Source organism: Leptodactylus fuscus, chromosome 4, assembly GCF_031893055.1.
Source record: "Leptodactylus fuscus isolate aLepFus1 chromosome 4, aLepFus1.hap2, whole genome shotgun sequence".
Classification (NCBI taxonomy): Eukaryota; Metazoa; Chordata; class Amphibia; order Anura; family Leptodactylidae; genus Leptodactylus; species Leptodactylus fuscus.
This window is the reverse complement of record NC_134268.1, coordinates 184720657-184735476: the sequence shown is the minus strand read 5'-3', so window position 1 is coordinate 184735476 and position 14820 is coordinate 184720657. Positions and strand designations below refer to the sequence as shown.

At 41.5% G+C, this 14820-nt stretch overlaps 1 protein-coding gene across 1 annotated transcript in view; it reads right to left on the bottom strand.

The window, feature by feature from the left end:
* Positions 1-11888, bottom strand: part of VILL (villin like) — a 74338-nt gene extending 62450 nt beyond the window's left edge. The window contains exons 1-2 of the mRNA XM_075271488.1: positions 11774-11888; positions 739-814 (exon numbers count right to left, since the gene is read on the bottom strand). Of these exons, the coding sequence (XP_075127589.1) occupies positions 739-801 (63 nt within the window). The 5' untranslated portion in view covers positions 802-814; positions 11774-11888. The remainder of the gene's footprint in view (positions 1-738; positions 815-11773) is intronic.
* Between the last annotated feature and the right edge of the window lie 2932 nt (positions 11889-14820).

Below are 14820 nucleotides of genomic sequence, written 5' to 3'. Positions count from 1 at the left end.
CTTTCATTCCTATTCCAAGAGTTACATAATGCAGAAGTCCTCGCTCCATGTCCATTATAAGATGTGCTAACATCTAGTTGTATGAACCAACTACATATAATTCAGACAGAATAACCAGCAGGGTTATATTGTAGCGCAGTGGTGTAACAGGTACATATAGTAAAACATATACTTACATAGTATGGCTGAAAACAGATTATTATTACAGGGGTTATCCAGGCATCAGGATTAGAAAACACTGATGCTTTCTTCTTCTGAGGATCTGACATCACATCTGCTATACACATGGAAATACTACAGCTCAGTCCCAATCAAATAAATGGGACTGAGCTGAAGAATGACCATGTGACAAACAGAAGTGATTTCACTTGCAATGAAAAAAGAATGAAATGCAATGAAAAAAAGAAGCCATGTTTTCTAATCATGGATAACTCCTTCAATATGAGTTATTAGCTATAACATGTTGCATTAATATGGTTATTAGCCATAGTCAACTCCATTCTCTGTGTATAAGCTGCTGAGAACAGCTGGTTTATAGGGGTGTCTGATCCCCACAGATCTGATATTAGTGACCTGTATTAGGATAAGTCATGATTATTTTTAGCATATATATCCCCTTTAATAGTTCTTGCTGCTTGGTCAAGATTAAAATGAATTCAACTAAGAAACAACTGCAAAACAGACCAATACTAAGAAACAATGCCCTACTCCATAACCACAAACCAGGGAATCTCTTACCTCGATGGACCATATTTGTAATCCAGGCTTCCTACTAATGTTAGCAAGAGACGGCTGGCTCATTTTGGCAGAGAATCTGTAAGACAATATTTGAGAAATGTTACAGTGATACATTACTGATGGTGTATAGTTTATATTTCAAACTGTGCTTAGTTTTACTCTAAACAGGACCTTTCTCCCCCTCCACCTGCTCCAACTCCTTACGTCTTTCAATAGGTGCCACTCCACTGATGCCAGCAAAGTTGGGACCCTGACTGTTCTCATGCAATCACTTCTTTTAGTTTCCAGTTCAGTGGGCGATCCTGGGCTGGAGTAGAAAAATATGGGCGGCCCACTTGTCAGATTAGAGGGCAATTGCACTGATGCTAATAGCAATAATTGTTCAGGAATGGTGGGGGCTAGAGAAAAAATTCTTTGTCCCAGAATCATTGGAGCAGCGCCTGTTGAACGATGCACAGTGTAGGAGTTGGTTAAGGTCATGTATGGTCCTCTTTAAGCAGGATATAGACATACTGATCTATAAAATAAATAAAAGCAATATTCCCAACCAGTGTTTGGAGGAACATGTGTCTCTCCTGTCCACAGCATATGACTTCCAGGCTCATAGCATTACAAGAACTTAGTACTGGAGTTACATTGGATTCACACTAGCGTTCAAGTCACCATACAAGACTTCGTCCCACATTTCGCTTAAAATTGGCAGAGAGAAAAGACCTGAAAGGAGGCTCAGCTTTTCTCCCTGCCAATTTCAGTATACTCTATGGGGTCTATGGGTTTCCACGTGTATAAGCGGCCAGGGTTTCCTTCTTTCAGGTCCCCAAGCAGAACTAAACTGGAATGCTAGTGTGAACCCAGAGTAAGACTACATTATTGACAAGGGTACAGTCACATGGGGCAGTACTAGCGTTGCAGAGAGAAGGACCATTGGCTTACCATGGCAGGGCACTGTACACTGTAATGTGTTTTGTATCACCTTTGCTAAGTAATATTCTGAAGGAGGACATGGTTACAATGCTGTGTAATATGAGGTGATGTGTACTGAGTAACTTTGAATATATTCAAATACGCAGAGAAATGAAGGGCAACCTGGGATACAAGTATCCAGTATGTGCATATGGAAGCAGGTATGGAATAGTAGGTGATGATGGTAGTGGTTTTGGATTGGGGTTCCCTGGGCCCGCTAGAGGATTCCTTACATTTCCTGTAATACATGTATTTGCTATCAGACATGCAAGGAGTGGTGACAGCGCCGTTTTAGATAGCAGTAACATACAGTATTAGGGTGCATTCACACAATGTAATGTGCCGCGTGATGTGGCACGTATACGGCATGTGAGAGTTTGTGCGCCGTATACGCTCCCATTGATTTCAATGGGAGTTTGGATTGTATATGTCGCGTTATTTTGCGGCTGTGATTTTGCGTATACGATCCTGACTCCCATTGAAATCAATGGGAGCGTATATGGCACGCAAACTCTCACACGCCGTATACGTGCCACATCACGCGGCACGTTACATCGTGTGAACGCACCCTTAGGGTACAGTCACACAGAGGAAAATGGCACTGAATTTGGTGTGGAATTCAGCGCTGATAAAAAGGCCTCCCATTGACTTCAATGCGTTCCTTTTTCTGCTTGAAGTCAATGGGAGGCTTTTTTTTCAGCGTTGAATCTGACATGGATTCCACACCAAATTCAGCGCCATTTTCCTCCTTGTGAATGCTCCCTTACATAGCTCTGTACACACTTCAGTTTCATTGGACTCAGTTTGCCTCCTTAACTTCTTAACACACTTGTAGCCTGTTCGAGCATGTTTGATGTATTAATGGTAAGTAAAGGGTTAATGCGTTCAGATCGCATCTCTTGCTGGATGCATTGGCAGGAAGTCAGCATTGTACGTGGCTGTATATATTATACTATTTGTTGCCTGGCAGGTGGCCTGTTTTGTCACACAAAGCCTGGATTCACTATTAGTATTGGTGCTGAAGACTGATACATAAAAGTGCAAGCTGTTTTACAATCCAATAATTCTCAATGCAAACACAGCCATTCCAGTAAAAAGCAACTGTATTCACATCAGTCACATTGAAGTCTGTGCAAAAGATTGTGCTAAATTACATAACGTCAACCTAGCCCAACCTATCTACATCCACATCATGCATTTTATCTATAGAAAAAAAATTTACACTAGATTCACACTAACATTAAAAAACGGCAGCAAAATCTGCATCAGAAATACAGCTTTGACACAATATGTGGCCTCAGCCACTGAACCAAACCTAGGGGGATCTAGCCTACATCACATCATTACAATTTTATTGTCCATTGGCTTCCTAAATACAAATTTAGCATCTTCCTTAAATGTCCTCCTTAAACATTTCCTATATTTTGGTTCTGCATTGTGCAACTCTTTCACCTAGCTGGCTGTCCTGCTGCATCTAACATACCGTAGATAGGTCAAATCACTGCTCCTGGCACTGTGCCTCTGTTGGTTCTCCTGCTCACTTCCCACAGTGATAAAGATAGAAGCAAATAGGAAGAGGGGTTGTACAAAGCATATCAGAGATCGCAGACATGGACAAAACATCCAAGTCTTTGATGCAAGTCTTAGGGAGAGATGCAAATGGAACTCCTTTGTCTGGGTCTACATTTAGCTGGTCAGCCCTGGTAGTTGCTAATCTCACTGAACTCTCTCTCTTGCAGCTCTCTAATCTGGCCTAGTCTCTCTGTGGCTTTCTCCTTGTGGTGGCCTGTTCTTCGTGGCCTACTTGTGCAGTGAACACTTTATTAATACAATGAAAGGACTTGCAAAGAATGCAAATGAATGAACATAATGGACCACAGAGCTATCCTGAATGGGGACTTCATATCAATCACACACTTAGGGCTACAACGTGAAAGGGACTTCTATCACCTTACACCTGTCTGACTCCTAGTGGCTCCAAAGCATTTCTATTTATGCTCCCAGTGATGTCCATAGTAGGATGCTGGATAAGCCCATGCTCTCTCTAGCTCTAATGGTGACCAATGGTCCATCAATCCTAAATTATTCACGTCAGTCTTAGGGTCCATTCACACGGAGTTACCCTGCAATACAATGTAACTGGGCTATAATCTGCGCACATGTCTATCAATAATCAGGGAGCATCTTGGGAGGCCTGTGTGTCAGATGCTAGGAACTGGAGTAAATTCTGGTGTAATATTACATGTGTTGTGAAGGCCACATCCCTAACCACTCTCATCCACGTACAATCACTTATTTGAATATGGCAGGAGAAGGAGAAACAATCCTAAGGCTGGTGCCACACTCAGTATTATTTTGGCAGTTTTATGTAAAATGGTCAGGCAGCATATTGTGGCCCCATTGTACAACTTGGAGCCACCTTTAAGGGCTAAGGTGCTAATGGATTCCCCAGTCTTCACCCTTTGACCACCATGCAGGTATCTGGGTTTTCCTTGCAGGGTGTCTGCTAGGCCTCTACCTCCTATGGTGGTCCTATTTCAGCTTTATATTGTGGGAAACACCTGTGCTCCTGTAATCTAGGAAGAATATGCAAATCTGTCTTCCATGATGTAATCAGGAAGTCAGAAGCTGCCTCAGTGTTGCAAACCAATAGAGGGCGCTCACTGTAATGTGCAAGCCTGTCTTCCCTGATGTAGTTAGGATGACAGAATCAAACCTGTAATCTAGTTCAAGCATAGGCCTGGTTCACATCTGCGCTCGGTATTCCATTCGTGGAGTCTGCTTGGAGACTCCCTGAACAGAATACCGAACGCATAGACAAGTGGTGAGCTTATGAAAGCACATGGACTGCATAGGCTAAAATGGGGTCCATGTGTTTTCCACATGGTGTCCGCACAGATCATGTGGAGAGAAAAGTACTTCAAGAACTACTTTCTTCTCTGCATGGCTCATACAGATACGGCACGGAAAACACACGGACCCCATTATAATCTATGGGGTCCGTGTGCTTACAATGCTCACCGCATGTCAATGCATTCGGTATTCTGTTGGGTAGGTGCCCAAGTGGACTTCCTGAACGGAATACTGAACGCAGACGTGAACCAAGCCTTAGTGGTGACAGACGCACTGAGTAGTCTTTCAAGGAACACAGGAAGGCACTTATAAGCAGGAAATATAACAACTGGCTAACTCAACAGTACCACACTACGTCTTTGGCAGCATACCTGTGGGAATGAAGTCTCCCTCTACTCCTACATGTAGTCTCTCGGGGCAACCTTGCAGATGCAAATACTATATATAGCAGAATGCCCCTTCATGAACTTTGTCTATAAATGGTATGCAGCAACAGTACTTAACTAACAGTTGTTGTCTCTGGTTTCGCAACAGTGGCAATTCTTTGCACACAAAACACTTTACTTTAGTGGCAACAGCTTTAGTTATATCACAGGACTAAAATGGTGACAGAAGGAGTCAGGTGAAGTGTTTGACCATTGAGATTCATGACATACAACTCCCGGTCAGACAGCAATTATAGTGCGGCGTGCCCCAGCTTGCAATTCTAGCAGAGCCAGTATTGTTTAAGGGCATCAATGACCCTACAGAAGATCCTTACTCCTATACTTCACCACTGTGCCCGCCCATGGATGACATTATTATTACAACATCCTTCAGGCCGACCGTTTCCAAAGCTCAGCCTGTCACCACCATGAGGTTTAAACTCTTCTATTAGTTAAAATAAGTCCACAATGACTTGCCTGCAACTTCCACCTGACTCCTCAACTGCAAAATCAAAACTATGACAGCTTACAAATGTGCCATGTAACACTCTATGACTCCCTTTATAGTGTTTTTTTTTAATTTAATTAATTTATTCCCACACTTACTTCCAATGCCATGAACAAGTAAGTTAAAAACCAAATGTTCAGGCAAATGCTATCAAATATGGACTAAATGAAGTGAAGAGTCATCCTATAATACGCAACAGAGGAAAAAACCCTTTTGGAGGAAACCTGTAGAAGAATAATGCCAAAACTAAAGCTGGGTTTGCACAGGATATTTTGGTTGGGATTTTGATGCGGAATCTGCGTTAAATTTGCGTGGAATTTAATGGGTCCCTTTTTCCAGTTTGCTCCCAAAAGTTGCAAAGCAAAGTTGCTTTTCTATGTCTGCATGGATAGAGCGGACAGCATAACATTCTTCTGGATCTAGAATATCACTGAACACTTTACTTCTGCTGTGTGCGCTGGCCAAACCCATGTATGATGTACGGTGACAGCTTTAACCGCTGATCTAAAGTATATGGGGCTCGGGTCAGGTTGTGTGTAATATAAGGATACATGCATCCCTTGGCTGAGTTTAGTGAGTTTAGATGGGTGACTTATGATTTTATATAGACTGCGATATGGAAAAAAATTGCTATAGTTTTTACACCCATGACTTCTCCTACTTCTTTTCATAACCCTCACCAGTCAGACTAGTTTTGCATTTTATGACCACTCGTAAGGCCTGTTTGTTTGTTTTTTTATCCATTTCTTATTCTCTTCCGGCCTTGCATTCTTTATTACCTAAGCTGGTATGGTGGTTATAGTTTCAGATTTGTAGTTTCTTATCCATGAGCTGACAATAGGATGCCAGTCCAGAATCCTTCCCACTGTCCTATAGTCCCAAGAAGGAAAGTAGACGTCTTTACTTTCTGCAGATCATTTATAACACAGATTGCTATAGGAAGAGTAAGTTATATGTCAGCATTTTTTGTGCCTTCTAGAAGAGGCCAGAACGTTCCTAGCACCGCAGCTCCCACTTTATTCTTGTAATCCTCGAGAAATGTCTTGACAAGCTTTCAAGAAACTGATCTGCTCTTATGTCTGCAAAGGACCTTGGTCCCTAAGTTTGTCAGAGCCCCAGAGTGTGGACTCCAACCTATTATAGCGGAATGACATATCCTAGTGATCCAAATACACCATCTTGCTATTTTTTGGGTGGGGGTTAAGAAAAGACAGAACCAAAGCCTGTTTACTTATTGCTTAAATGAATATTCAGACTCTTCTCCCTCCGTTTTAGCAGTGATCTGCCTGGAATACACAGTAATACACTTCTTACTATCTAATGCATTTTTGCAACTGTATCCAAAGAAAAGTTGGCAAATATTTGAGGTTCAGGTGTGTGACGCGATCTCTCTAATACTCTGCGCTTTTCTCTCTCCTGGCAGAGCGTGGGAATAAATACAATAAAGTGGTTGGCATATCTAGAACTGGCAGTGATTTTATCAGCATTTGTGCAGTCCAATGCCGCATACTGTATTATGGTATTCTATGTATAGCCATAGTCATTTCATCTGGGAATAATGTGGTGGCTTTTTTATGGCTTCTTCATGTAGAAGATCTTCTATATTACACTACTGACACTGCGTCTATACCCATTGACTTTAATTCAATGTACGTCTTAGCATCGGGGGTGGGGTGGGTGGGTAATGATAATGGTCACGGGAGTGCGATCGCAAAACCATACAGGATCATGTTAGCAGTTGGGGAAAACCTGATAACCCCATCACTGTTTCCCTTATATTGTTTTTATAAGGGAAACAGCGGTCAGGTTCCCAGTCTTCTCCTGACTTCTGTCATGAGGCTGGAGTGGGATCACCTCGGTGCATAACTCTTTTAAATGAGTATTCAAGTTCCTTGATGTTGAGGCCCTATCCTCTGCAAAGGTTATCAATAAGAGCTCAGCAGGGGTCCAGCTCCTGGGACCCCTGCTGAAAAGCTGTTTTATGGGGCTGCAGTGCTTGTGTGCGCGCCGTGACCCCTTTACTGTCTGCAAGTGTATCAAGAAGAATTGATGCTCTTTTGCAGGTAAAGGGGCACTCACACCAAATATTGATGTGATTTAGATTTCTCTTTTCTTAATTTACTTTTCATTTTGTTAATTGACAAAAATTAAGCATTGTAAGGCCTCATGCACATGACTGAATGTGCAGGTTGTAGAGGGGGCTGATTCTATAGCAGAATGCATCTGTGTGTCATCCACGTGCCTTCCATCCCACTGATTCAATGGAGGGTTCTGTTCTGGTTCGATGTCACAGAGCAGAATAGGACCTGCTCTATAATCATCAGAATCGATCGGTGCATTGGAGCCCCCTCAGACGACCCCCCTCAGACGACATAGTTCTTCATGTGCATGGGGCTTTACTTCTCTGTATATTTTCCTGTCTTTGGAATGTGCTGCAGGTGAACCTTGGAAAATTACAATTCCCTGTTGATACCCTGCAGATTACAGATAATTTTAAGACCATTGCAAGAATAGAGCAGTGGTCAGGCAGGGGATCTATGGCTCCATTCATTTTTATAGAACATGCAGGACATGGTCGAACCACTATTGGCTATCTTTGGTAGTCAAAGAGATTAACCCCTTAATGGATCAGCAACACGTCTGCCAAACCACCACTCCATTATAACAGGGGTGCAGATCACTGGGGTCCCAGCGATCAGACCCCTACCCATCTGGAACTTTTCCCCTATCACCCCCCTAAACTCCCTTAATGCCATAAGCGTGGAGAGACAGTCACTGAGCTATTAGTGTAATGTTATTGTAGATTAGATTAGAGCTTGGATTTACACAATCCTGGCAGATCATTGTAAACTTACTGAAGTATTTTAAATAGGACAAACCAGTTCTTAAAGATTTCTTCCTGTTCGACGAGATTATAAGCCATCCGTTGTTGTCAAAGCTAAGGGTTAAACTGGTTTTACCCTTTTTATGCTGAAGCAGTACAAGGCAAATCTATAAAAGTTCATAATTTCCTGCACCAAATGTTTAATGCAACATCCTGTGCTATAATCGAAAGGAATATTACCGAAAAGTACCAGAAAATCCAGAAAATTTATTAACGGACAGACTTCTTAAAACTACTGTCCTATGCAAATTTCTGTGATGGTCTTCTTAAATTTTGGTGAGATATACATGCACCGACATACAGACATATACAGGTGAAACCTATATTCATTGCTATGGAAATTTACGCAAAGCGAACTTGTCGCCTCTCCTGGCATGTTTGTTTTAGCAAATAACTGTATTACCCATAATCTAATAATTCAGGAACATCTTTTCCCATATTTGTTGTGCTGTTCCTCTGTTATTCCTCCTGTAAATTTATAAATAAATGAATAACTGCGTGTTACCATTTGGGGGTGGGTCACTACAATCTCTGACACTTTCCATTCAATACTGATAGTGTCAGACTGTATTTTGGCACACCACCTACCTTTGACAACCCAGTCGTCAATTTATTCATAGATTTCAAAGAGAGTAAAAAAAAGGAACAGTCCAACACAGGGTTTTAATATGTTTCAGAATTGTTATTTTAAGCAGAATACAAGAATTTACTAAAACAGAAATGCCAGGAGCAGAGACAGGTCTTCTGTAATAATGGGGAGGGTGGGGCGCTTTGAAAAATATTATTAAATGTTATTTTACTTTTTTTTTGTCCTACCAAGGGAAATTGAAGCTAGGATCATTTGTATAATTCTTTGGAATGCATGGTATGCCAAAATATTATAACTTGTCAGTATCACACTGACAGGCAACCTATTAGTCTCATCTATTAAAGACATACTGAGAGCTATGGGCCTTGTTATGGTAACAAATTAGCACCCCGCATCTGCAGTTTGTAGAGGTGGTGAGAGGTCCTCTTTAACCTTTGGTATGGCAGTGGCACCAATCTGAGCAGTTGCAGCAAGTACATCATGGAGCCTGGTTCCCCCTGTAATTTCATGGGTACAATGGGCAAGATCATTATAATGGATACAGTATATCAGTCATGATGTAGGAATTAGCATCCACCAATGACACTATAACAAGATCATTATCTGATACTTGGTGTAAAGGGGTTGTCCTCACTCTCTTCTCCACTATGAACAGAGGATTCTCCCAATTGTCTAATAGGATGAAAGCTCTAATATGAATTAATACTACCTAAATAATCGTGTCTTATTGCATACCTCCCAACCTTCAAAAGATAGAAAGAGGGACAGAATGTTCGCCATGGCAAATTTAGCTCCACCCACTTCTACGTTGACTCCGTTGATGTGAGTGATGTCATCACACCGCACCTACAGCTCCCGGGGCCACAGCACACAGAGTAGTGGAGCAGGAGCTGTCTGAGGATGGCTCCTGCTTCACCATTGTATTTAGCTGTTCTGCGTCCTACGGTACCAGGAAATACACGATACCGGGACAGCAGGACAGGACCTGAAATCCGTATATATATGTATAGCTCAACTGTATAGCTATAACTGTGCTATAGAGCGCAGAATTAGTCAAAAGGGAGTTTTGTATAATTAAAAACATAAAAACACTTCTTGCTAAGCATCAGCGGACCCCAGGCGATCAGCTGTTATTATGGGGGAAGTTGTGAACAAGTCCTAAGGGTGTGACACTGCAGAGAAAATGACGCATTACACAAGACTATCACAGCATTAGGCGATCTATATAATGCATGAGTGAGCCAGGGCTCCCAGGGGGTCTGTAACTCTGTTCATGGTAATAAATTATATATGTCTAATAGGGCATATGTATAGAGATTTTCTAATTCAAAAAACCCCTTTAACAACATGGACTCAAAGACATAACCTTTATTAGCTTAAATGTGTTGTATACTAGTTTTATATATGTACTGTATACTGAGAAAGTGGTCACATGTAAGGAAAGAGGTTACACTGACCTTACAATTGGAGCATAAGTCTGACTATTGGATGTGCCACATATATTATATGATATGAGCAAAGCTCTCAAGTAATATTGGTGTGGCAACCGCCATAACTACTGTTACATCTGAAGCCCTGCTGACCCGTGATGTCCAGTGAATGCAAGACGTTGCGAATAAAGTCTTAGTCTCCCCCCACCATTGCATGACTATTGATCACTATTGGTGGTCTTGACATTGAATGTGGTGGTGGTCGCGGCACATGCCAAAACACATGTCATCCTCATACTATACTAAATAATTTTATATCCTACCCAACTGAGGTTATTTTTAATACAGCGGTAGATGAAGGGTTAATGTGTAACATCCGGCAGCCCTGCTTTGAATAACCAAGAGCTGCTATTTTGTATTAGGAAGGATCACTTATTAATTCTATTATGTTTCTAGGTAAACGCTAAAGGAAGACATTCTTCCTCATAAAATACGATGACAGCTGTTACCATGAATCCTACAATAACAATAGTCACCGCACCAAGGAAGGAGGAGGAGAAAAAATATTTGTTTAGAAATATGTTCAGCTTTGACTCTGCCAAACTCCGCTGGGTGTGTACATGGCCGACATGTTCGAGAAAGCCTGACTGTATCAAGACACCGTGGCCGCTTCTATTACTAGCAGTAAAGTACGTCGGATTATAATATTAGGAAATATAATCTATATAAAGCGGTGAAAACTGAACATACATGTGAATGTACAATATCAGAACTACATAGTTTGCATTCAAAACATATATACAGTCTCTAATAATTGATACATATTGGATCAGTATGGAAGTGTCTGTATCTATTAGTCATGTATATGTAAATCCTACATCCAATCTACTTATGGTGTGATCTACCTGTAGGATATACATCTCCTAGGGCAATAGGGTGGTGGTTCCTCTACATGCTTCAGAAAGGAGTCACATAGGGAAACACCCTTCATATCTGTCTCATTGTAATTGTAAAGTACCAGCAATGCTTACTTACTATTCACTGATCACTTTCCCTGGTAGTCGGAAACCTTTCCACACAGCTTTCCCATGATACTAGCAGAATATTTATTCCTACAGAAATCCGCACTTTCTTAGGTATATTCTATATACAGTCACAATCACTAAAGTAAAGGAGAATAGTGAACACTAGCCTCTGACTAGGATCAGAAAAATGCAAACTACTCCTGAATATGTGGCAAAACGTCTATGGAAATATTGTGTACATAGACAAGGGACAGGTACAAGAGACGTAAGCAGAAGAAAGTTGATTTTCCTTATAAATTCACAGATGGACAGTGGAGATGACTACAAGTGACAGAACAAACATAAGAAGACTCCTTACCTTAGTTAAGCAATGAATATAATTTCTTCTCTACGCGTCAGGACCAATATTGTCACCTTTACTTGTCACAGGAGCAAAGCTTCCCAAACCTGTAACCTGAGCCCAGACTCACCTGTAATGATCCTCCTACCTGCTGGACCAACCCACCCAGAATTCTCCAAGCATGCACCCTGCCCACAGTATAGGGGGGTAAGTGCTGCTGAGTGAGTCAATGAGTAATTTGTATTCTTTTAGTTAGAATGCAAGGTTCCTTGTTCGAAGGTTGCACTGCTAAAATGACATGTATAGCCGGGTGGTTAACTGCAGTAGTGAATGATATACAAGGAGACCAAAAAATCAAAGCTTGCACTTACTACTTAAGCCATAGTCTCAGCTAAACACTAGATAGTTTATTGTTTAAGATAAAGTAATACGCTTTTATTTTATAGCACCACATATTCCCTTATTTGTTTAAGTAGCTGAATATTTGTGAAGACTGAGATTACTTCTAGGATGCAGCGTCATGTTCATTGGAGCCAAACAATTGCTTTATGCAATGAGAGTTAGGGTCTGTCCACATGGAGTTTTTTGGCAGCAGTATCCACCTCAAATTCTGCTGCCAAAACCAGTTCCCGTTGATTTCAATGGGAGACGCTCACTTCTATTTTTTGCTAGCTAGTAGCGGAAAAAAGAAGCGAGCTGCCGTAACTTGCCGCGGATTCCGCGGCCGACTCAGCCACGGCGTCTGCGGCGTGAGGCTCTCCACCAATTAGGCCCATTCATTTGGGCCTAATCCGGAGCGGAATGGTGCTACAGGATGCCGATGCGCTGCACTGGCATCCCATTGCGGCTAGCCGCACGGAATGTTCACACGCGGAATGCAAATTTCTATTGATAAATTACAGAAGCCATCAAGAATATTGTGTCTTAAGATTGCTTCCTGTAAGGGATAAGGCCTCAGGTTACCATACTTAGTTAACTATAGCTTATATAGGACCAATATATTCTGCAGGCATATATAGAGAGTGATTCTTCACATCAGTCTTTGTCCCCAATGATGCTTAACACCTTAAACTGCAAAACACCTAAAAACTACAAAAAGTATCTATTGGATAGAGGATAAATACCTGATCAGTGGGGATCTGATCGCTGAATCCCCCACTGATCCCAAGAACAGAAGGTCCTTTCCCCACAGCTAAGCCGTCTGCAGCCAGGCTGAATGTAGGCGTGACTGGTGGTGGATGGTGCACTAGAGGTAGCCGAAATACAGCACTCGGTTATATCTTCCACTGCCATTGAAGTGAATGGCCATCCACTACCAGTAATGCCCACATTCAGCCTGAACACAGTCAGAAGGGGCAAAGAACCTCCCATTGTCTCCACTTTTTAGGCTGATGCCCCACATTGCAGAATTACAGCTTTGTTATTGCAGATTTTGCTGTAGTTTTTTGAGCCAAAGCCAGTAGTGGATGGAGCAGAAGGGAAAAGTATAAGAACTTCCTATATATTTCCCATTCCTTTTGGAGCCATTCTTGTTTTTGGCTAAGAAATGCTGCATTTCCGCATCATGGGGCCTCAGCCGTAAGGACACAACCCCATTTTTTTTGTTTAATCTGACACTTTATGTGCTAATAACTTTGGAATACTATAACTTACTCAACTGATTTTGAAACTGTTTGTTTCATGACACATTGTACTAAATGCTAATGGATTGATATTTTTTTTATTCATTTATGAAAAAATTGGAAATCTGCTAAACATTTTTAATAATTTGCAATTTTCAAAATATGAAATGATCTGCTTGATCATACCACCTAAGTTAGTTAATAAATATTATTTACCACAACTCTGAATTATGTTGGAATAATATTTTTACAGTCGTTGAAGTTTCTCAAACCCATTTTTAGGGACCACTTCAGTCCTGTAGGGAATTGACTCGAGTATAAGCCTAGGGGTGGAAATGCAGTGCTATGACTGGGCATGCTGGGATATATAATACCACAATAGCTGTAAAGCTATAGACCTTTAGCTACACATATATAAGAACTTATAGATTTGGATCCACATATAGAACAGTAGGAGAGGCTGCGGGTTGTAGTCTCATCAGCGAGAAATTTAAGCGGGTGACGTGACATGAGCCTCCTGCAGAACATAAACAAACATGGCAAGCCGCCTCATTATTCCTCCTCACCCCAGCTCAGCTACTGCTATGTACCTGCCCGCTGTATATGCATATACACTGAGTCCCAACCCGCAGGAGTCCGGGCTCATCTGTCTCTAGCTACCTTCATCTTCTCACTTCCCAATCCACCGTAAACTATATGCCTCCACTCCGCTCAGGGACAGCCCAATCAGACACCAGATCGCAACACTGCCACCTGCTGGAAGGAGGAACTTAAAGAGGACCTTTCATGTCTTCTGACATTCTGATTCAAGTATAAGCTGAGGGGGCTTTTTCAGCATAAAAACTGTGCTGAAAAAGTTGGCTTATACTCGAGTATATACGGTATATATATATATATATATATATATATATATATATATATATATTACGCCATTTTCAAAACTACACCCCCAGGGGATTCAGCATAGAGTCTCTGTTCAGGTCACTGCGAATCTATGATGGATCCGTGAAAATTGGTGACATTGCTTTTGGGTATTTGTGACCTTTGTCCTTCACGTGAACGCGCCAGCCAATCTATGGCTGAATAAGGATGCTTCATTTGATTCGCTGTATCACTCACATGCAGGATAAAAGGTCACAAATACCCGAAAGGTAAAAAGGACATTTATTACTACTGTTTTGCATCCGAGTCTTACCCATGTTCACGGGTTCCTCATAGATTTGCGTCTATTGAGGGATCCATGGAAATGGGTAAAAATTGGACATGTGCCACTTGTTGACAGTCACATGAATTGATTTCCATGCAGCTGTGTGATGGCTATTAAAAAATGGCTGTCATACAGCAGACAGGAAAGGTGTGATTGGAAATGTCAAGAGATAAGCCCATGTGTAAGTCACAACCAAGGAGGTACTTGGAATGATTTACTCCAATTATTTTATATGG